The sequence below is a fragment of the Sus scrofa genome, chromosome 8 (genome assembly GCF_054392235.1).
Source record: "Sus scrofa isolate SSC_HxYL_T2T_F1_AM1 chromosome 8, Sscrofa_HxYL_maternal_Yorkshire_Landrace_v2.0, whole genome shotgun sequence".
NCBI lineage: Eukaryota > Metazoa > Chordata > Mammalia > Artiodactyla > Suidae > Sus > Sus scrofa.
In genome coordinates, this window is record NC_139390.1 from 37,352,472 (window position 1) to 37,377,078 (window position 24,607).

A 24,607-nucleotide genomic window follows, 5' to 3' on the forward strand; every position below is an offset into this window, starting at 1 on the left:
GTGTCCAAGTAGAAACATAGAATGATAGGTTATTCTAGCTACACTCTCTTATTGAATGATTTTAGTTTTTAATATCTAGAAAAAATAGACTCGTTAGAAATAATTTGGTTTCAAATGATTATATTTGATTATTTTTAATTTTAGATATAAATACCATTGTATAGTCAGAAAGGTATGCCTTTGGAGTCAAAAATTGTGTGCCTCGAGTTTTCAGACTTTCTTTGACTTTTTGTTCTTCTGAAAAGTGGAAATGAAACTCCATACCAAGTTGTGAAATTTAAATGACATGTAGAACATAGTAACAGTTTATAATCATTAGAGAAGTGTTAGTACTTATTCTCTAAGCAATGTTTGGTTTATATTTATTTCTGAACATAATTGATTTTATGCTTAAAATTGACAGTTTATAGATATAAAATTTTAATTTTTTTCCCCCAGCTTCTGTGAGTGAAAGGAATACTGGGTCTTGTAATATTGTATAGATGTAACATCAAGGGCAGCATTAGACTGTTTAATTGCTGTTAATTCCCACTTCTTTGTTAAAAAACTTTAAAAAAATTATAAATCAGTACACTTTCACTCTAACAAGGAAAAGTTAAGCTCTTTCTATTCTTTTATTCTCAGCTTAAGATAGTATTTGTAGCCTCCTGTGAATTATTCTTTACTTTCATTCATGTCCTTGAAAATGTATGTAAACATAACACGCATCCAGGCAGTTTGTGTTACTAAGGGAAGTGAGCTAAGGCCAAGCCAGTTGTAGATTCTGCAATGCAGTAAGAAATAGAACCTAGACCTTTGGGTCTATGGTATAGGAAACAGTCCATGGTTCCTGTTTGGTGGACCCTGTGTCATGTCCCTCCTCTTCCAGCCTGAGTTTGGAATGGCAGTGGGTTCCTCATTCTCCACAGTTGGCAAATGACTAAATGGTCATATCTTCATGAGGAACTAGGCAGGTGATGGGAGCTGCATCCACTCATGTGCATCCTAGATCTTTGCAAATCCTGTTTACTGATTAGGTAGTAAACCAAAGTGAAACTTAAACTGTGTCCAGGTTCTCATTCTCAACATTCTTTGAACCAAGGTTAGTCATTTTGGTCTGTTCCTTGTTCATTTTTACAAATGTTGGATCATTATATTTACATTTCTGTCATTTGCTTTTTTTGTTGTTGTTTCAATATGTCATCAGTCTGTCAGTGGTTGGGGAGGTGTCATTTTTAATAGATGCGTAATATTTCATAATGTGGCTGTGTTACACTTTAGTCATGTGATCTCCACTTGAAAGACTGTCAAGTTTTGAGGTTATTGTTGGCACCCCTCTCCCCTAAAAAAACCAACTTCATTTATAGATCCTTGTACATATAATTCCAGATAAGACTCTCCAAAGTGGAACTACTGTGTGAACAGAAATTTAAAATTAAAAAAATTTTAAGAGATGTGTTTAAAATTATGTATGTATTTGAAATTTTAAGAGGTACTGTCAATTTGGGGGGTGGAGATAGGGGAGGAAGGTTATGGAAATTCACCCTCCCTTTGCCAGAGAGGTTTTTCCTCCCTGTCCTTATCAGCACTGGCTATACTGATTTGTTTTAATATTTATCAGTCATACGGAAAAAGCAGTATCTCCAGGATAGCTTCAATTTGCAATCATCTGGTGACTGGTGAGGCTGCGTGTCTCTTCATGCTTATTGGCCCTTTAGATTTCCTCTTCTGAGAGTTGCTTATTCACATTCCTTGCCCAATTATATTAGGCTTTTCCTTTTGTTCTTATAAATTGGTATGAATAATTTGGATATTAGGGATATTGAGTTTGCCAATCATTATCAATTGCACTCATCTCTTGATGTTATTGATGATTTTTTGTTATATAAGATAATAGATAAATGAATAGTTAAAATAGTTCTTTACTAACTTCTCTCTTTCTTAGAAAGTTTTTCCCAGCTAACAGTAATAAGATATTGTTCTAAATTTTCTTCTGGTAAATTCATAGTACATTTTACATTTTTTATTCTATCTAGAGATTTATTTTTTAATTTAAAAGTTATTTTAAAAATTCATTAAAATATTTTAATAAAATATCTGTTTTTAATGTATAAAGTAGGAATTTAACTTTGTTTTCAAGATGGATGAAACCATTTATTTCAGTTATTTATTTCGGTTATTAAACAAATTGCTGTTTTCTCACTGAGTTGAAATTCTACTTTTGCCGTGTATTACATTCCTATTTATACAAGGATCTACTTTTGGACCCTCTGCATTAATTTTCTATAAGTTATCACAAATTTAGTGGCTTAAAAGAACCCTGACTTACTAGTGTATAATTCTGTAGATTAGAAGTCCAAGAACCATGAAATTGTGTTTTTTGCTCAGGTTCTCAATGGTGAGATTAACATGTCATCCAGGAGTTCCTGTCATAACTCAGCGGTAACAAATCCAGCTAGAATCCATAAGGGCATGTGTTCGATCCCTAGCCTTGCTCAGTGGGTTAAGGATCTGCCATTTCTGTGAGCTGTGGTGTAGGTCACAGATGTGGCTTGGAACCCATGTTGCTATGGCTCTGGTGTAGGCCAGCAGCTAAAGCTCCAATTTGATCCCTAGCCTGGGAACTATATGCTGTGGGTTTAGCCCTAAAAAAAGGCTAAAAAAAAAAAAAAGAAAATGTCATCCAGACATCCAGACTGAGTTTTCCTCTGAAAAGTCTGGGGAATAATCTACTTCCAATTCATTCAGATTGTTGGCAGAATTCAGTTCCTTGCAGTTTTAGGACTTTAGTCTCTGTTTCCTTGCTGGCTGTCAGTCGAGAATGCTCTGAACCCCTTGAGACTACCACCACCGTTCTTTTGAGTTGTATTTCATTTACTAATAGAAAATTGAGTTTTTATAGAGTTTTTCATCAACATTGATAAATTGGTTTGTAATTTTCTTGTGGCAATTATAAAGAAGTTTATACATATTTTTAGTACAGATATTTTTATGATTATAAATGATGATTGCAGTAAAGTATTTTTTCTGCCATTTAGTTGCCTTGCTATGAAATAGTATTTGCCAGTTGGGTGTATGTAGTATTGGTTTGTATTAATCCTATAACCAGTCCCTCTCTCAGCATTAACATACATTAAGAATTTGGATCTTGGAGTTCCCATCGTGGCGCAGTGGTTAATGGATCCGACTAGGAACCATGAGGTTGCGGGTTCGGTCCCTGCCCTTGCTCAGTGGATTAACGATCCGGCATTGCCGTGAGCTGTGGTGTAGGTTGCAGACGCCGCTTGGATCCCGAGTTGCTGTGGCTCTGGCATAGGCCAGTGGCTACAGCTCTGATTCGACCCCTAGCCTGGGAACCTCCATATGCCACGGAAGCGGCCCAAAGAAATAGCAAAAAGACAAAAAAAAAAAAAAAAGAATTTGGATCTTTGCAATCAGTGGTCATATTAACTTGTAGATTCCAGATAAAATGCTGATGGCAGTTACTTAAAGCAAGGTGCCCAGAGTTAGGTGGCCTTTGACATTGCATTTCTGGGTAGTATTAGGCTTTAAGTGGCCATGCTGAGCCCAGGAACATGCAGTTAATCTTTCATATAGTTAATCTTTAATGGTATTTTCCCATCACTAACCAGCAGTAGGTTTGCTGTAATCCAAATTTTCACATAGTAGTAGTTTGCTCTTAGACTAAAAATGAAGTTGGGAATGGAGACTTTAATAAAACCATATAAACTGTAGTCTTTTTTTTCTTCTTTTTTATTGAAAAACCTCCATCTTCTTCCTACCTTTAAGGACAAAAGCTCGTTCAGGGTAGTGTATCCAGATGAAAAACATTCTTTCTTATTCCAAGTGGTGATAATTGACCTTTAAGCACTTAGTTCTTGGTATACTTACTTTTTTTTGGTTAATTCTCTCAGGGTTCCAATCAGTGGCAGATTATCAGATCAAATAAAGCATGGAGCCGTTTGATTTATTAGCAGCAAACCATGACAGATCAGCTCTTTGTGGAGTGGGTTAAACCTTAGAATTATGAATGATGTTCTTGAAAGATCCTAAAAATGCTTCATAACAAGTTGCTCATTACAGCTTTTGTCTATGAGGTTGCTCTTGTTTACACCTGGGAACAGCTGAGAGCGTTTTGCTCTACTCAGCCAGCTGGTTGCCTGGCAGACTGTTCAGCTCAGTGAAAAGCCGAGTTGCTAAAGCTGCATGTGACCAGGTGGGCAAACGTGAGTTACATATACTTTAAGAAATTAGGAGTTCCCGTCGTGGCGCAGTGGTTAACGAATCTGACTAGGAACCATGAGGTTGCGGGTTCAATCCCTGGCCTTGCTCAGTGGGTTAACGATCCAGTGTTGCCGTGAGCTGTGGTGTAGGTTACAGGCGCGGCTTGGATGCTTGGCTCCAGCGTTGCTGTGGCTCTGGCGTAGGCTGGCAGCTGCAGCTCCGATTAAACCCCTAGCCTGGGAACCTCCATATGCCACGGGAGCGGCCCAAGAAATAGCAAAAAGACAAAAAAAAAAAAAAAAAGAAATTAAACATAGGTGAGTGGCTGAGTGTGGTTGTTACTATCAATTCTGTGCTAACGGATTCTCAGTTAACACATGAATAAATACAGTAGTTGGGAGAACACTATCCAGAGTATCACCACAGTTAATCTTTACTTAGCACTTCCTATGGTGCACACACTGCTCTAAGGGCTTTACATATATTAACTCACTTAATCCTCACAACAACCCTTTGATCAAGGTTAGTTGGCAAGTGGAGGTGCCAGAAATTGATGTTGGTGTCTGGCTCCTGAGTCCATGCTGTTCATCACTATTTAACTGCTTATTAGTCTTGGCAATTTAGTAAGAAAACAATGGTTTCTGCAGAAGTCTTTTCAGGCCTGGAAAAGCAGATTCCTTCTATTAATAAAGGTAGAATGATGCAATCACAATCTGAGAGTGACTGCATCTGTTTCCTGAAAGTTTTGTCTTTTACTTCTGCTTCTATTGAAAGGACCGCCAGGCTGAGCCATAAAGATGAAACAGGGTGTTTTTGTTTCCATTTCCCGTCCTGCTACCTTTCTATAAAATTCAATGCTCAACAGCCATTTGTTGATCATCTCACACTGGCCAAGTGTTAGTTTGTGGGGAGTCTGGAAAAGACTTAGCAGTGTTCCTTGACTTTGAAGAAAGAAGTTAGCTCTAGCATGCTGCAGCAAGTGCAGTAACTGAGCCATGCCCAGGACTATAATGGGAGCAGAGAAAGGAATGCCTTAGGGGACCTCCTGTGTCAAACCTTCTCAATGTCCCCCACTCTTAGGTAAATCTTAAACAGCCTAGAAGGTGAAGAGAAGCCGATGTGGTGAGTGGGCATATGATTGACCAGCCCTCCAGAAAGATAGGGCAGCATTTGCAAAGGTGCCAGGTATAGGCTATACTTGGCAACCTTCTTGATAGGTCACCTGGGTACTTATTAAATTTTGCATTCGTGGGCCCGTATTCTGTATCCTCTGAATCAGCATCTCCAGGGGGAGTGCCCTCAGGGACTGTGATTAACAGGGGCCGCAGAGGATTCTCATCTATGAAGCTTAGAAAACACTACACACGTGAAATACAGTTCATGAACATATAATGAAATTTGGAGAGAATGAGGATGAGATCAGGTGGCATGAAGGTCATTTTATGTCATGTCTGGCTTTTGTGGTGGTTTGCATTTCTGTTTGTATGCTACTTATTGCTACTTCCTTCTCAAGTATCAACAGATGTATTGAACAGAGCATTTATATAGACCTGGAAAGCTTTAATTTGAAAGCAATATATTGAAAGTTGGGACTTCAGCCCAATTTACAAGGTTTCCAATCTTGACTTAAGCTGAGAAGCAGCCAAGGAGGAGCGTGGGGAAAAGAACGAATATTGTTCATTCACAGTGTGCCCGTGACTCTATTGGCAAGCGGAGGCTAAGAGGTTAATTACATAGGCCACGTAGCTAGTAAGTGATGCAGCTGATACAAAAACCTGGGTCTGTAGAACAGGAGGGACTTGATTTTTTTAAAAGTGGGGATCAGATGGCTCTCTTATTCAGTGAAAATACATGTACCAGACTCTGGACGGTTAGAGTTAGGGGCTATAGTAAAAGTGACATTGGTTACATGTGAAAATATGTGCCCAATATTCTGTATTTTTTTCTTTGTGAGAGAAGCTAATTATCAATATTTTATATGAGTTTACCTCCATTTAAAAATATCGGCCCTATGTTAGAAAAACTTAAAGCAGTGTGTTTGCCAAAACCATTACAAAATACATCATTGGGTAGAATTTTGCTTAAAGACTATTGATTTGTGACTTTGAGATTATATAATCTATAAGGTCTAAGCTTTAAAATGTCATGATTCTTGCTGATTCTTGATGAGGTAAGATGTGCTGTGATTTGCTTTCCTTTCATATTTGCGAGAAATTTTTCCTGAATATGTATGTGAAAGATTAACAACAGAGCCTTCTCTAAGTATCAGTGGACTTTTAACTTTGCGGTGAAGAAGAAGAGGTAACTTGCTTCTGGCTTAAAGTGTTGTCCTCCCTTGGGCCTCTTAGTCCAGCTTCTGTGTTTCAGTGCCTTTCTTCTATAAAAGGAGCTAAAAGGGGATCATCTATTTCCACGTGTGCTTTCAACCCACATGGAGCCATGTGCAATCAGTATCTTTGCAAAGTATATAGAGCAACATATTAATGAACCTTGAAACCAATACAGCTTGGTTGGTATTAAAATGAGAGACTGAGAAAGAATAGAATAGCATAGCATAGAATAAAATATGCACCCATTGGAAGTAGGAAGGGCAAGAATTGTTTTGTAGGACTTTTGATTCAAGTGTGCGTGTGTGCGTGTGGGTGTGTGTTCCAAGATATATCATTGAATGTATTTCTTACTGGCCTGGCAGTTAGTAAATTTTAGAGCACTGAGCCAGAGTGACTAAGTAGATCCTTGGTCATTCCCCCTGGATCTAAGATGGTATAGATTCTAAGCTGGAAATTTGAAAGGATTTTTACCATGTGTGAATTACTTCTACTCCTGGTCTTTTTCTTCAATCTCTTGAAAATGCTTATGAACTTTCTTGTCTTGTGTAGATCAGTCCTTTGGTCCAGTAATCACTTTTCAGGCAAGGGTGGAAGTGTGGAAGGGAGGGGGAGTCATTACGAGATGGTAAGGCATGTGGCCTTGGAGAGTAGAACAGAGAGCAGAAGAGAGACTCCGTAGCTGAGAAGGATGCTGAGGAGCCCAGTCCCTGTTCCATCTTCCCTGAAATTCCTTGAGAATGAAAAGGGGGAAGGGGGAAGACAACGTGTGAGTGAATAGAGCATCTAATGCAAGTTTAAGAACACTGAAAAGGCATAGAGGAAGGTGGACCTCCATTCGTAGATTGGTCTCTTTGAAACTGAGTGAGTGCAGAGAGGAGGTTCTGGAGGAGGTCTGTAGAATGAAAAGCTGATTGTTTTTGTGAGCCAGGAAGGATAATTGCTTCTGTGAGGTTATTAGTTAGATACACCATGAATTACCTGACACCTCCCATGGGTCAGATTTGTTTATTCATTTCTTTTTTTTTTTTCTTTTTAGGGCTTCACCTGTGGCATATGGAAGTTCCCAGGCTAGGGACTGAATTGGAGCTGCAGCTGCCTGCCTATACTACAGCCACAGCAATACCAGATCCAAGCCGTGTCCGTGACCTACTATACCACAGCTCACAGCAGTGCCGGATCCTTAACCCTTTGAGCAGGGCCAGGGATTGAACCTGCATCCTCATGGATACTAGTTGGGTGTGTAACCTGCTAAGCCCAATGGGAACTCCCTTTTTACTCATCTCTAAGTTTGTGTTCTCAAGAAATTGTATTCTGAAATTTAAAGAATGAAGTAGAATCTCAAGTGTTGTATAAGATCATGGGCCATAGAGGGAAACACACCCCTCTATCTTCATAAGAGTCTAATTGCAAATGAAAACTTTTCTTTTGAAGTTTTCAGAAATAATATTAAATTGTACTAATTTCAAACTTCTGAAAAACAGAAGATTTATCGTAATGACCAACTGATGGGGTGAAATGAATGAAAAACACTTAAGTAATTTACACTATATTGATTCATGGATAAAGCACCATCTTGCATCCTGATTCTGGGGGAGATTTCCAGATAAGAACTATTTGAATAACTCAAGCTCTCATTACTAGGTATAGGTTAAGATGCTGTTTTTATATATAGTTGACCCTTGAACAATGTGGGTTTGAACTGCAGGAATCCACTTACACAAGGATGTTTTTCCAGCATAAATCTTACAGTGTTACTGAATCCTAGTTGGTTGAATCTGCAGATGTGCAGGAACCGTGGAAGTGGAGGGTCAAGTGCAAACTACAGGTGGATAACCTACTATGAGGAGGGTTTGCCCCCCAGTCTCCACACTGTTCAAGGGTCTGCTGTACTGAAGTGAAAAGTAGGCTTCACAAATTTCTTTCAGAGATAGATTTTAAAGACATTATAATGAAAAGATAGGATTGTTTGACCAATTGGTCTACATTGATTCAGCTCTCTATGAACAGATATTTGAGAGAAGAAACTTCAAAGGACAAACCTGATAGGAGTAGAACTTTTTTTTTGGGGGGGGGTCTTGTTTCCATTACTAATATAAACCTGGAAAAACTTGGGATATTTTCTCTCACCGAGAGTAGATGCTGTGTATTGTGGATCTAACGTCCAGGCACAAAATACACACACGTGGAGACTATTGTATTCTTCCCATTAAAAGTAATTTTTTCCTTTTATTTGTTTTTATTATTTTGCTTTTGATCACATAAGTATTAAAGAGCTGATAGTCTTATAAGACTGTTAGTATTACTATTATTATTTTGCTTTTTAGGGCTGCACCTGCAGCACATGGAGGTTCCCAGGTTAGGGGTCAAATTGGAGCTACAGGTGCCAGTCTGTGCCACAGCCACAGCAACAAGGGATGTGAGCCACATCTGTGACCTACACCTCAGCTCATGCAATGCTGGATCCTTAACCTACTGAGTGAGGCAAGGAATGGAACCTGCATCCTCATGGATCCTAGTTAGGTTTGTTTCTGCTGAGCCAAAATGGGAACTCCAGGATTATTTTTTGTGATTCAACTTATTTTATGTAAATGCAGTGATAAAGTGATGCTGTGTAAATGTAATCTCTAGGATTGCTTAAGGGTCAGTGTAGAATAAACAAGTGTGTGAGCTAGAATGGATTATTAAAAATACTGACTTTTCACTAGAATTACTAGAATGTAAGTTTGAACCAATCTTCCAGTGCTGCTTGGTAATGATCTATAATTTCCTATCTGTGAAAGCTGGATACAATTTTGATGTACTTAAGGGGAAACTGTTAGGTTTTGGTTAGTATAACACTTTAGAGAAAATAAGCAGTAGACTTGTTATAAACTTAGAATGAACCTGAGGAAGGAAGCAAACTTAAAAAATTTGCCGAGATGACTTCAGTGCCTTGGACATTATTTTGCACTTGGGATTGCATTTATATATTTACATGCCTATTGCCTTGCCTAGACCCCGAGATCCTGGAGAAGGGGACCCAGGTCTTAAACAACCCTATATTCCTAGCCTAGTGTAGTTTCTAGCACATAATCTGGTTTTTCTCCAGATGACATCGTGGACCACTGGAATCAGATTCATCAGGGGAGTTTTGTCACCAGTTCAGATTATCAGGATGCACACAGATTTGCCAAATAAGAATCTCCAGGGGCAAACTCCAATTTTAAATGATTGAGTAAATGCAATGTCATTGATAAAGCAAGGATAGAAAGCAAGGCCTCCTGACCTTGCCTTCTACACACTTGCTGACATGCTTAGAGCCTCCTGGATGAACTTCTATTGGGCCACTTACTTCTAGTAAGTGCCAGCTACTTTGTTGTTTTGTTTTGTTTTGTTTGCAGCCCTTTTTTAGGTCTGTACCCATGGCATATGGAGGTTCCCAGGCCTCGGGATCTAATCGGAGCTACAGCTGCCGGCCTGCAGCATAACCACAGCAATGTGGCATCTGAGCAGCATCCGCAACCTATGTCACAGCTCACAGCAACACCGGATCCTTAACCCACTGAGCGAGGCCAGGGATTGTACCCACATCTTCATGGATACTAGTTGACTTCATTTCTGCTGAGCCACAGCAGGAACTCTCAGTGCCAGCTACTTTGAAACACAGTAACAGTTAAAAGTAGAGTGTAGGATTGGAAAGATTTGGTGTGAATCAGCTTTATCAACTTAATAACTACATAAATTTCAACAAGTTACTATACTTCTCTAAGCCTGTTTTCTCTTTGATAAAATAGAAATAATGACTGTGTCATAAGATTGATGTAAATACTAAGAGAAAGCATAGAAAATGCTTTGCAAAGTGCTTGGAATACAGTGTGCTCTTAAATGTTAGCTTTTTCTTTTGCTTTTTTTAAAAAGCTCACATTCTAGGCAGGGCTGAATTATTTGAAAAAGTAAAAACTTGAAAATAATCATGAAAGATTGTCTAAAGAGTTAGATTTTTACTTTATATCAAATCACCCCAAAACTTGGTGGATTGGCAGTTGGGGCTGAGCCTGGTTGAGACAGCTCATCCCTCTTCCAGATTGGGTCACCTGGGCTCACTCACGTGTTAGGGGCCTCTCTTGCCTTTTGACAAGAGCCATGGTTGCTAAGTGGGTTATGAGTGTTCCAGAGGTGGCTCGGGAACATTGTGGAAGCCACAGGTTTCTCCAGAGGAGTGGGAAAGAGGCAGTTGGTGGGAAACGATGAGCAAGCACTTTTCAAGCCCCTGCTTGTATCAGGTTTCCTCGTGTTTCATTAGCTAAAGCAAGATGCATGGCCAAGCCTAGATTCAATGGATCCTTCATTGGAGTGCCCATCATGGCTCAGAAGAAACAAATCTGACTAGTATCCATGAGGACACAGGTTGGATCCCTGGCCTCGATCAGTGGGTTAAGGATCCAGCGTTGCCGTGAGCTGTGGTGTAGGTCACAGACGTGGCTTGGATCCCGTGGTGCTGTGGCGTAGGCCAGCAGCTACAGGTCCGATTCAACCTCTAGCCTGGGAACCTCCGCATGTCGAGGGTCTGGTCTTAAAAAAAAAAAAAAAAAAAAAAAAAAGACTTCACCAATTACTAGTGGAGGGATGTGCATAGAGGGATGGGAAGAAGTTGTGGCCATTTGCAAAATCTGCGAGGAATGGTTTTTATTGGCTGTTTACTCCATGTATCAGGCTTTCTGCTGGGTGATTTAGAGGTTTTTCCCTTAATCCTCATAACAATTTCCCGACATGTGTGACAGTTCCATTTCAAGGATGAGAGGACTGATGATGAGATAAATTGAGACTTGTACACATGAAGCCCGAAGTATTTGCCTCAAGTTGTGGAGAGGCCTTTTAGGTGCTGTCTCTTGTTGCTTCGGTGATCAGATGATCAGCCCCGGAGGCAGAAGGTGTATGATCTCTTGCATGAAAATTTGGTCAAAATCAAGTTCCAATGACTAGTTTTACTTTCACATTCATACCTTGAATCATTAGGTCATTGATTCACTTGTTTATTTATTTTTCTACTTAGAATTTTTATTTTTTTATTACTCAATGAATTGTATCACATTTATAGGTGTATAGTGATCATCACAACCCAGTATTATAGCCTTTCCATCCCAAACCCCCAGCGCATGGGCCATTTATTTAGGATAGAAAAAAAATTTCATTTTACTCTAATGACTATTCTTGGAGACTTCAGAAACTTAAGTATGTTTGAGTGCATTTTTCTTTGTTTTTGTTTTTTTTTTGCCAGATCAGCTGCACAACCTGCATCTCCCCGTGTTTTGGACATGACCGAGGCTCTTCAATGGGCCAGATACCACTGGCAGCGGCTGATCGGCAGTACAAACACGGATGATGATGAGAGACCCTACAACTATTCCTCTCTGCTCGGTTGCGGGGGCAAGTCCTCTCAGACCCCCAAAGTGGCAGGAAGACACCGGGTGGTTGTCCCCCACCTCCGGCCCTTCAAGGATGAATACGAAAAGTTCTCTGGAACCTATGTGAATAACAGAATACGGACAACCAAGTACACGCTTTTGAATTTTGTGCCAAGAAATTTATTTGAACAATTTCACAGGTACTGTTATTTTTTAAAAAAAAAAAAATCTTAAGAGTGTTCTTCGTCATTTCTAGTCAATGTATAAGATTTTTCTCTTTCTCTACCCTGCCTGTTACTTCAGGCTAAGGCTTTGTGACATTAGCTTTGCTGATTCTGGTAGAGTCTGTTGTGGAATGACGACCCCTTACATTCACGTAACACTTTACAAATATTTTTTACTTTTTTGCTTTTTAGGGCCACCCCTTGGCATATGGAGGTTCCCAGGCTAGGGGCTGAATCAGAGCTATAGCTGCCAGCCTATCCCACAGCTCACAGCAAAGCCAGGTCCTTAACCCACTGAGCAAGGCCAGGGATCGAACCTGCAACCTCATGGTTACTAGTCATATTCGTTTCCACTGTGCCATGATGGGAACTCCCGCTTCACAATTAATAAGATGCTTTCTCAGAGTTCCCGCTCAGCAGTAATGAACCCAGTTAGTGTCCATGAGGGTGTGGGTTCTGTCTCTGGCCTTGCAAAGTGGTTTAAGGATCCAGTGTTGCTGTGAACTATAGGTCCCAGACGTGGCTCGGATCCTATGTTTCTGTGGCATAGGCTACATCTCCAATTTGACTCCTAGCCTGGAAACTTTTCTATGCCATACCTGCCCCCCTGGGGGAAAAAAACCAGCAAAACAAAAAAAGTTTACAAAAAGATACTTTCGGGGAGTTCCCATCGTGGCTCAGTGGTTAATGAATCCGACTAGGAACCATGAGGTTGCGGATTCGATCCCTGGCCTTGCTCAGTGGGTTAAGGATCCGGTATGGCTGTGAACTGTGGTGTAGGTGGCAGACATGGCTTGGATCCCGTTTTGCTGTGGCTGTGGTGTAGGCCGGCAGCTACAGCTCCGATTAGACCCCTAGCCTGGGAACCTCCACATGCCACAGGAGCAGCCCAAGAAATGACAAAGACAAAATATATATATATACACTTTTTTTGTGACAAGAGAAGCCATTTTTATCTTTTTATTACAGAAGAGGGAACTAAATTTGGCATTGTGGCTTAGCCAATGTCATGCCAGTGATAAGCCTGGGAGGGGCTATAGCCTTGAAACTTGTCAGTCTTGCTTTTATGTTCTTTCCATTACCATGCTGAATTGTAATTTTAGCTTTTTCTTCTTGGTAACGGAAATGGAGCTCTGAAGCAAATGCAGATGTAAGCTATTATTAGGTGAAAGAATGACATAATTCAGTTTAATATGTACATATCAAAGCCCTCCTGTGATGTTAGGTATTGAAGGAAATGAAAGGCTAAATGGTGCTCCTTTTCTTTCAGAGTTATATTTAGCAAGGGAAAAAAGATCTGTATCCAAACAGTGAAAAGTAGAGTTCCTGTTGTGGCACAGCAGAAACAAATCCGACTAGGAACCATGAGGTTTGGGGTTCGATTCCTGGCCTCGCTCATTGGGCTAAGGATCCCGTGTTGCTGAGAGCTGTGGTGTAGATCGCAGATGCGGCTTGGTTCTGGAACATTGCTGTGCCTGTGCTGTAGGCTGGCAGCTACAGCTCCAAGTAGCCCCCTAGCCTGGGAACCTCCTTATGCTGCGGGTGTGGCCCTAAAAAAAAAACCAACACACACACACAACAAAAACAGTGAAAAGATACAGTGGATGTGTTGAGTGTTCTAAGGTGCTACCAACTAGGATGGAAGCCTCAAAAAGAGAAACACTCCTACTAGCTGGAGCAATGGAAGGGAAGTGGCATTTGACCGTAATTATGAAGGGTGAGATTTTGAAGCCAGAAGTGTCTGCAAAGCACATTTCAGATGGAGGAAGGAGCATAAGAAGAGGCAGAATGGCAGCAGCATAGAGGGTTTACCTGAGGCCTGGTAAGTGGTCCTCTGCGATGGACACAGTTAGAGGCAAATAGAAGGCAGAGAGGACATAGGAAGATGCTGTATATATGCTGTTATGCAAACCTGAATTTAGAACAATGTGGGAATGAGAAGATTGAAGGATAATCAATTATAGATGTTATAGATTCTTACTAGATGTAGGGAACTGAGTGAAAGGAGTAGAAAGATGATGTGAACAGGTTGAGTTGTGATGACCAGGAGGTTAAGAAAAAAAGGAAAGATAGTAAAAAAAGAAGCTTGGCTAGAAGATTATTTTGTTTTCATAAATGTTGAGTTTGAGAGGCTAACATCAGTATAAACATGCTCAGCATTCATTATTCATTCCACATATATCCAGTCTCAATTTGCCTTTTTTTTTTTTTTTTCGCCTTTTAAGGTCATACCCTGGCATAAGGAAGTTCTCAGGCCAGGTGTCAAATGCGAGCGATAGCTGCCAGCCTACGCCACAGCCATAGCATTGTGGGCTCTGAGCCGTGTCTGCAACCTACACCACAGCTCACGGCAACACCAAATCCTTAACCCACTGAGCGAGGCCAGGGATTGAACCCGACTCCTCATGGATACTCTTCAGGTTCATTACCACTGAGCCACAATGGGAACTCCCACTCTCAATTTTAATTCTATATGCATTTATTTAACAGTGGATAGGTTTAAAGTACATATGTGAGTTTGTTGAATTAATGGCTTTAGATGCAGTGGGTGTTTCTGTCTTGTATGGAGTTTGCAATCTTGTGTGCTTGGTGGAGTTAGAACCTGGCTATTGAATAGTTCAGGGTCCAGCACTGTAGATGTAGGTGCAGTTCACATGGAAATAGTTGAGGCCACAGAAATAGCAAAAAGGGCTAAGAAAAAAATTGCTGCATAAAAGGAATTAGAAGTGAGGAAGGAGTATGTATAGGTTATTTTGAGAAGTTTCATAGGCCATAGGAAAAATGTGAGGAAAATTAAAGAGGCATGCAAGATGGAGGTTTTATTTCTTTTAAGGAAAGAGGCTACTTGGAGTTGGGCAGAGTGGGTTAAGAACCAGACTGCAGCCCTCGGACCCCTGCAAAGGTGCAGGTTTGGTCCCCGGCCTGGCTCAGTAGGTTAAAGGATCTGGCATTGCTGAAGCTGCAGCATAGGTTGTAGCTGTGGCTCAGATTCAATCCCTGGCCTGGGAACAGTTTAAAAAAAAAAAAAAAAAAAAGTTATAAACAAAGAAGCTGCTTGAATTTACCTTATGAGTCAGTCGGGAAATACTTGAATATATAAATTAGAGGAATTTCCTTAGAAGTGGTTCTGAATAGCATAAAAGTCCTTCAGAAAGAGAAGAGTTTATCTCAGGGAAAAATAAACCCTCACAATTTTCTTTTTATACTGAACCTCGTTTGAACCTAATGTTTGAACAAGCAAATTAACATCTGAAAGTTAGAGGGTTGGTCCTTGGTTTTCGCTGTCTTGTTTTTTAACTTGTTAAACACCAAATTTAACCCCTTAGCTCTGATTTTCCTCTTAAGTTTTTTGAACTTTTAAAAAGAAAATAGTACTTCCTATCGTGCTTAATAGTATGTTATGCAACACACTCCAATACTTATGATTACATATTTAATAAATCATGCCTCATATTTATTAAAGTGTGTCCAAGCCACATGTCTACGGCAATAATAAATGGTTCATTCAGATTTGTTAGATTTTATTAGTTCTCTCTGTTTTGTAGACGCCGAAAGCAACAGATAGAAACTTGTAGGAAAATGCCATCTAGTATTTTGCCTCTTTTGCTCCAGGCTTTTATACGATTTGTTAACACCTCCTTGTGTGTGTTTGGGTTGCAGAGCCGCCAATTTATATTTCCTGTTTCTAGTTGTCCTGAACTGGGTGCCTTTGGTAGAAGCCTTCCAAAAGGAAATTACCATGCTGCCTCTGGTGGTTGTCCTTACAATTATTGCAGTTAAAGATGGCTTGGAAGATTACCGAAAATATAAAATTGACAAAAGGATCAACAATTTAGTCACTAAAGTTTACAGTAGGTAAGTTTAACAGGACCTATGCTGGGAATACACATGTATCATTTAGAAACATGCAGAAAGTTACTCCCCCCCCCCCTTAGGTGTGACCAGGATCCTTTTGGTGGTTGGGGTAGTATTTTCAACTAATATTTATTAAAGTCCTACAGGGAAATTAATTCAAGCACCATAGGAAAACAACAATGTACAAACCATTGTCAACCCAGGAGTTGATAAAGCAAAAACTTCTATAATTTAGGCATAAGTGGAACTGAAAGAGTTAAAATTCAAGCCATAAGAAGGAAAGCAAGCAGATAGTTATCCTGGGTGTTGCAATTTGGGATTATGAAGAGGATGTGGCAGGGGAGTTCCCATCCTGGCTCAGTGGTAACGAATTCAACTAGTATCCATGAGGACTCAGGTTCGATCCCTGGCCTCACGTGGTGGGTTAAGGACCCCCAGCCTGGGAACTTCCATATGCCATAAACTTTTTAGAGTCTGGCCCTAAAAAGCAAACAACAACAACAACAAAAAAGATGAAGAAATAAAACTGAATTAATCAAAAAAAGAAGTGGATGGATTTGAAAAATATGAATGACATGTTTTTATTCCTTTCATTTCATTCATTCTTCATATGGATGTTTTTCATAAAACAAGGTGGGATATGAATAAAGGGAAGATGAGCTTCCAGTAGAGGAAAGGGGATTGTGAGAAATGGAGAAGTGTATTTTTTTGGTGTGTACAAAGCTGGAAGCCTATAAAATCCTTCCTGTTACAGCAACAACAGAGGACATTCATAATAGGAGGTCTTTTCAGGGGCATATTTGCTAAGCGGGAGATGGGTATTTCCAGTGTTTATGAAATAGAACGCCTGTGTAGCCAAGAATAAAGTCCATTAAGGTGAGTTTTGAACTGAGCTATGTATTAATGACTACATTTGCAAATGCCACAATGCTCATGTCCAGAGACAACTATTTATAACGCTGTGATGTACTCCTTCAAGTCATGCGCATGTTGTGTGTTGTGGGTGAGGGGTAGTGGGAGATGGTTTACCAAATTGGGATTTTATTAATATATTATTTTATTCTAGTTCTTTTACCCTAATATTACACCATAAATATTTCCTACGTCTTTACCCTTTCAAGAAAGTATTTTTAATAGCTGCCTTGTCTATATTATGACTCTAAGGTAATTTAAGGTAATATGAAAACTGTCCCATACGTATATAATTTTGAGAATGTATGCTTCAGTGACTGTTCCTATACCAAAGTGTTGAAGATCTGTGATTATTTCAGCATTGTAATTAGAAATGGAATTATTAGATCAAAGAGGGAGGAATATATTGAAGTCCTTAATTGTGTGGCTTTTATGAAAATGAATTAAAGTTTATAGTGTGAATTCTCTGGAGTACCCTTTAATGAGAAATGTATCTACTTCCTAAGAAGTCATTATTGGGACTAGATCTGCAAGCTGCTCTTCTTTTTGTTTTTTTTTAACTTAATGAATTTTATTATACTGATAGTTATACAAACATCACCACAACCCAGTTTTACACCATTTCCATCCCAAACCCTCAGCACATTCCTCCCCAGCAACCTGTCTCCTTGGTAACCAGAAATTTTTCAAAATCTGAGTCAGGTTCTTTTCTGCAAAGAAGTTCATTGTATCCTTTCTTTTAATTCCACATATAAGTGATAGCATACAATGTTTGTGTCTCACTAACTTCATTTAGCATGATAATTTCTACATCTATCCATGTTGCTGGAAATGCCATTATTTCATTCCTTTTTATGGCTGAGTAATATTCCAATGTGTATATTATGACATCTTCCTTATCCACTCCTCTGTGAAAGGACATTGAGGGTGTTTCCTTGTCATGGCTGTTGTATATAGTGCTTCAATGAACATTGGAGTACATGCATCTTTTTGAGTCATGATTTTCTCTGCACAGATGTCCAGGAGTGGGATTGCTGGATCAAATGGTAGTTCTATTTTAAGTTTTTTGAGAAATCTCCATACTGTTTTCCATAGTGGTTGCACCAATTTATATTCCCACCAACAGTGTAAGAGGATTCCCTTTTCTCCACATCCTCTCCAGCATTTATTGTTTGTAGACTTTTTGATGATGGCTATTCTGGCTGGTGTAAGGTGATACCTCACAGTAGTTTTGATTTGCCTTTCTCTGATAATTAGTGATGTCGAACATCTTTTGATGTGTTTTTTGGCCAGCTGTATGTCGTCTTTGAGAATTGTATGTTTAGATCATCTGCCCATTTTTTGATGTGGTTTATTTTTTTTGGTACTGAGCTGCAGGAGGTGTTTATATATTATGAAGATTAATCCCTTGTCAGTTGCTGCGTTTGCAGATATTTTCTCCCATCCTGTGGGTTGTCTGTGAACTGCTTTTCAACCAAGTTTTTGGCATCACTTTTTCTCACCTCAGACTTTGAAAGGCTTAGGGAGTTTTCTTAGGACAATGAGTATGTTAACTGGGCCTGAGGGAGTAACCAAGTAAAGGGGCAGTGATGAGAAGATAAAGTCAGGGCATCAGAGGCCTGCTGTGAAGAGGGACTTCATTACCAGGCTCCCCCTTAGACATGGATGAAGACAGTCTTCCAGAAAAACAGAATCAGTAGGAAGAAGATGTGTTATAAAGAATTGGCTCATGGGATTATGGAGGCTAAGAAGTCCCACTGTCTTCCATCTGCAAGCTGGAGGCCCAGGACATCAGTATGATTGAAGACCAGAGAGCCAATGGTGTAGATTCCAGTCCAGGTCTGAAGGCTGGAGAACCAGGAGTGCTGAGGGCAGACCCATGTCTTCCTTCACCTTTTTGTTCTATTGAGGCCCTCAGCGGATTCGATGGTGCCCACTGGAGAGGGCCATCTGCTTTCCTCAGTTCATCCATTCAAATGCTAGTCTCTTCCAGAAAGACAGACCCAGAAATAATGTTTAACCACGTATCTGGGTATCCTACAGCCCAGTGAAGCAGACCCACAAAATCAAAATAAAACAACCATCTCAAGTGTTTTCCTTTGGTGGTAGAGAATCCATCTTTTGAGCAAAGAAGTAATGGGGTGAAAGTTAGGCTCTAGGAGTATTGGTTCACTTGGATCATGAGAATGGCTTCTATATAGATCTGCCTCTACGAGTCAATCCAGGGCACTGCTGGAAGGGATTCATAGAAGGGGATACTGTGAAGACGACCACGATGGAATTTTGGTGAACTTTGAAGTTTTTTTTTTTTTTTTAAGCTTTTGGAGGATAAAAGTACCACTGATAGAATAGGCAGCATTAAATTCATCTCAGAATGAACTGGAAATGATAGCAAGACAGACATCCAGGTGGAAATGCCCAGTGGGCAAATAGGAATGTATTACAGAAGTTCTGGAAGGAAGGAAAGGCTGTAGAGAGAAATTTTGAACTCATCAGTCCATTTAAAGGTGATTTGAAGTTAGGAGTTTGACTTATTTACTCAAGGGGAAAAATGTGAAGAGCTAAAAAACTGAGCTTTCAGTCCAAAGGTAGGCACCTGCTTCAGCCTCTGGGATGACTTCACAGGCTCTGCTGGACAGATGCCATCGCTCTGAGATCTCAGAGTATTTGGCATCTTTCTTGGGTTGACTTCAGTGCTCTGATATAGACTCAGATTTTATAAGACAATAATTCTTAATTTGTCATACCAGAGATTCTATTCTATGTCTAGTTTCCAAGTTAGAACAAATGATACCCAGGTTTAAAAGTTTAGTTTAGGACGTTGCTGTTGTAGCTCAGTAGTAATGAACCTTACTAATATCCATGAGGATGTAGGTTTGATTCCTGGCCTCATTCGGTGGATTAAGGATCCCAGATTGCTGTGAGCTGTGGTGTAGGTCACAGGCACGGCTTGGATCTGACATTCTTTGGCTGTGGCCTAGGCCAGCAGCTATAACTCTGATTCAACCCCTAACCTGGCAGTCTCCATATGCCCACAGGTGGGGCCCCAAAAAGACAAAAAAAAAAAAAAGGTGATAGAGTCTCTGCCCTCAAAGAATAGCTCTAAGAATAGGATTTTACAGTGATTATAAGATTAACAAAATCCATATTTTGACCAATTTTAAGATTACTCACCCAATGCCAAATTTAGCAAATGGTGAGAATACTTCTTATATATTTTTAAATACAAATTCTTATGAGTAAATAATTTCTGAATTTTTTTTTCTTTTTTGGCTTTTTTTTGGGCCACACCTGAGGCATATGGAAGTTCCCAGGCTAGGTGTCTAGGAATTGGAGCCACAGCTGTGTCTGTGACCTGCACCACAGCTCACAGCAACACCAGACCTTTAACCCACCAAGCAAGGCCAGAGATCAAACCCACATCCTCATGGATACTAGTTGGGTTCATTTCCACTGAGCCACAATGGGAACTACCAATAATTGCTTATTTTTAGTGCTAGTTTAGAATTGGTACTGTGCGTGTGTTTGCTTTTTTAGGTTCTTCTAAAAAGTTCTAACCCTGATTCTCTCACTTAGTAGCTTTGTAGCCTTGGGCAGATTATATAAACAAGCTAAATTCCAGTTCCTTTCATTATGAATGAAAGTATAAAACCAGTAAGCACAGTACCTAGCCCTTTCTAAGTACTAAGTAAAAGTTTGCTAGTGTGGTTATTAGAGGTTAATAATAACTGTAAGCTAGAGTTACGTTTGTCACATAATCAAGTCTTTGAATCAGTATTTGCGAACTCCTTAAAAAAAAAAATCAGTGTTTTCACTGTATGATTTTTTTTTTTTTTCTTTTTAGGGCCACACTTGCAGCATGTGGATGTTACCAGGCTAGGGGTCGAATTGGAGCTGCAGCTTCCAGCCTATACCACAGCCACAGCAATGCCAAATCTGAGCCATGTCTGCGACCTACAGTGCAGCTGGTGGCAATGCCAGATCCTTAACCCACAGAGCAAGGCCAGGATCAGAACCTATATCCTCACAGATACTATGTTGGGTTCTTAACCTGCTGAGCCACAATGGGAACTCCTGTATGGTTTTTTAAATACCAAAATTTCCTGATGGGAGACGGGTAATTTTTTCTTTCCTCAGTTATCCTTTTAGACATAGTTGGGATTTGTTTTCGATGTTTTGCATATAATCTTGAGGATGAGATGCAGTATTCTCTTCAACTGCTTAGGATCTAGTCTGAGATATTACTTTATGGTTTCATTTCATAATAGAATCAGGTAACTTTGTCTTTTCATGATATTCTATGTAATTTGCTTTTTGTTTGTTGTTGTAGAAGAAATAATACTTACATTATGACCTCCCTCATTGTTCTTGGAACAAATTATAAAGAAATAAAGGTGGGCGATAAGACCTTGTCTCATTGATTTAAGTTAATGTACTAACTTAAATTCCTATGAAATACAAAGAAATTACTTTAGACGACAAATTATTTCTCAATAAAATTAAGTTGAAAGTATGACCCATTAAATTTTGTAAGCTTTTGGGATAAGCATATTACCATAAGCAGATAATTTGGTTCTTATTTGTAGTATGTGGACTTTCACAAGGTGCTTGATTTTATTTGGGAAAGTATCATAAGGAAATAAGCACTAGTATGGAAATTAAACATTGAAACCCTATTATACTCCAATTAAGTTAGAATAAACTATTGAAAACTTTTCTTAATATTGCCTCTAAAGTGGCAGCCATTTGTAAGGTTTTAAGATTTGCTTCAAGGATGATAGAAGTATGTTGAAAATAAAGCTATAATCACCCAACAAATTTAAGTGCCTGCCATGTTGTAGGCACCTAGAGATTTGGAGGCTTAAACAAAAAACCATAAAATACGTGATCCCCCCACCTCCGGAACTTAGGTTGTTTTCTGATCTTTAAAAATCATACTGTTGCTGTTAGGAGTTAAATACTAACTAATGTTAATATTTTAGACTTGTCTCGTATATCCATAGAATTTCTTGACTCTTGAAATGAGACTAAGTATCAGTGGCTTTCTAAGATACTAACCGTATTTATACATGACATTTTCCAAAGCACTGGTTCTTAAAATTCACATTCTAATACACAATTAAACCATGTTTATTTGGTGGTCACTAGTAAGTTGCTGTAGCTGGGAGCAAAGTCTAGTATTTGAGAGTTGGACTCTGGCAAATCCCAGGTCTACTTAGGAACTGTGCGACCTTGAGCAAGGGACTTGACCTGTCAGAGCCAGCTTTTTCTCATTTTGAAGAGGTGGGAGAGTGGGGTGTAGCACAGTCAGAGTACCAACTGCCTAACATTGATACAAAAATTAAATGAATTGATGAATATAAAGTATCCAATAAATCTTAGCTGCTCTTGTGTCCAATGATTATTCATTATTTGCTTGTTATAAATTGATTTTAGTGTTTTATTGGAAAAATATTAAAGAGGATTAAAAAAATTTTATTCATAAGCCCATTCTTTCTCTCTTTAAATTTAAGTAGGAAGTAGAAGTCTGTATTTTCTACCTTTTATTCTAACCTCTCTTTTTCCTCCAAACTCCTAGCCCAGTAGAGTCACTGTCAACAACAGCCAGTGTATTCTTCCCAACGTTTCTCAATGCTGATGTTGCAAAGCTGTGTGACACTGAACTCTTTTAAAGAAGCAAAATGGGTCTAGGAATTTGCCTGAAGTTGGGATTATGAGAGCTCTGCCCCGACCAGGAGAGTAATACAGAAGCACAAATAGCCAAGCAGATGCAAGAATTTCTAGTACAGTTAGGCTGTAGAAGAACTCCTTTTAGTAGTTTTAATTCTGTATTAGAGAAGGAAATACAGCCTTTTTGTTTTTTGTTTTTGTTTGTTTGTTTGTTTTCTTTTTGCAGCCCCTCCTGCAGCATATGAAAGTTCCTGGGCTTAGGGGTCCAATTGGAGCTGCAGCTGAGCCTATGCCACAGCCATGGCAAAACCAAATCCGAGCTGCATCTGTGACCTCTATCACAGCTTGTGGCAACACTAGATCCTTAACCCACGGAGCAAGGCCAAGGATCGAACCCACATCCTCACAGATACTATATCAGGTTCTTAACCCAGTGAACCATGACAGGAACTCCTACAGCCTCATTTTGAGTCTACCACAATTAAAAAAATTTTTAAAGCTAGTTAAAACTGGCAGTGAACACTATCAATTAGCTGGTCCTTTTTTTCGCACTCCACGCTCACCCACACCCTATGTCACTGTGCCTAGACCCTCAGCATAAATTCTCTACCTGAGATGCTTATTGTCCTACCTTTGTTCTCCAACTCACTCTAGATCATCCTGCAGGACTCACTTCTTCCAGAGCTAAATGTACCAGCTCTTTGCTTCCATACTAGTCTATGCACATCTCTCCCTTAGGAGTATCTCTTTTGCAGCTGTTGACCATAACTTCTTTAAGGTGGTGACCCTATCTTAGTTCCTTCTGTATTCTTAATGCCTAAACTGATAACTGGCATAAATACAGACCAGTATATGTTTCTTGACCTGAGCTAGCTAGCTGTTGGTGAAATGAGCTGTTTGAAAATAAAATCCTAGTATGGACTCCAAATTGGGAAAAGTGAAGTTGATTCATTTATGAAATTGGCTTCATTTGCCCTCTGTTCCAATGTAAATAAATGGTGTGCCTCTGAGGGATCCTACTTCTTAGGTTTGAGAGAAAGATAAAATCCTTAACCCTAACATTCAAGTCTGTCTGCTCCCTACGTTCATAAGTTCTTGGCAAATTTCCTTATAGCTTCCTTCATAGAAAAAGAGGAGGCCATTAAGCACGAATTATGTACCTCAGTGCCTTCTTATATCATCCACATCATCTCCTGCTTTCTTCTGACTTTACATGAAGAGGTAACTCCCTCCCTTAAAACAGTAATCCTTTCACCTATATTCCTCATTCTCTCCCACGTTGCGTCTCCATAGCCTCCACCAATGCCCCCGACTCTGTCCTCTCCCTTCAACTTTGCCTCTCTGTGCACTTCTTCCTTGCAGGCTGTGTGCATGTCCAGTTCTTTCATCCTTTCTGTGCTTTGACGTACCTTCCCTTGCAGTGGCCATGTTTACCCTTTTAATCCTTTCATAATTAAATGTCATGAAGTACTGTACTTCAATTCCCAATCATTCCTTGATTCACTGGACAATTTGCTTTCTTCTTCACTCTCCCCATCAACAATTTGATCTAGTAGCATAATAACAAACATCCTAATAACCACATACCATAGACATGACCCCTTTGCGGCTGTTTTGTTTTTTTTTTAACAATGATGACTCCTGTTTTGAAATTCCCTTTTTTCTTGATTTATCTAACATTTCCTTTTGAGTCTTCTTTTATTTCTCTATCACTCTGAAATCTTTTTCCTAAAGGATCTCATTTCTCTGCCTGGTGTCAACGGCCCTCTGTGTATCTAGGACTTTCAACTTTAAATTTCTCCTTATGAACTTCAGCTCAGAACAGTCAAAACTGCTGGAGCTCTTCAATTATTATATCCCACTTAAAATAAAAACTTTCCTAAGTAAATTTATTCCCTGTGATGCAAGCAGTTGCTCCTAAAATTGGGGTCATGGTAAAAGGCACCATTCATCATACAAATCAGAAACAATAGTGTCATCCTTGGTGATTCCTTTGCGTGGAATAAGTCATCATACTTGGTTGTATCTA

General features: G+C 39.5%; 1 protein-coding gene across 20 annotated transcripts in view; it reads left to right on the plus strand.

The window, feature by feature from the left end:
- Positions 1 to 24,607, plus strand: part of ATP10D (ATPase phospholipid transporting 10D (putative)) — a 122,742-nt gene that overhangs the window by 21,773 nt on the left and 76,362 nt on the right. For 13 of the 20 annotated variants that reach the window (XM_084971956.1, XM_084971963.1, XM_021100569.2 and 10 more), the window contains 2 exons: positions 11,791 to 12,117; positions 15,802 to 15,996. In XM_084971956.1, the coding sequence (XP_084828082.1) occupies positions 11,828 to 12,117; positions 15,802 to 15,996 (485 nt within the window). In that variant the 5' untranslated portion in view covers positions 11,791 to 11,827. The remainder of the gene's footprint in view (positions 1 to 11,790; positions 12,118 to 15,801; positions 15,997 to 24,607) is intronic. The other 7 variants (XM_084971954.1, XM_084971955.1, XM_084971967.1 and 4 more) reach the window with 1 other exon arrangement.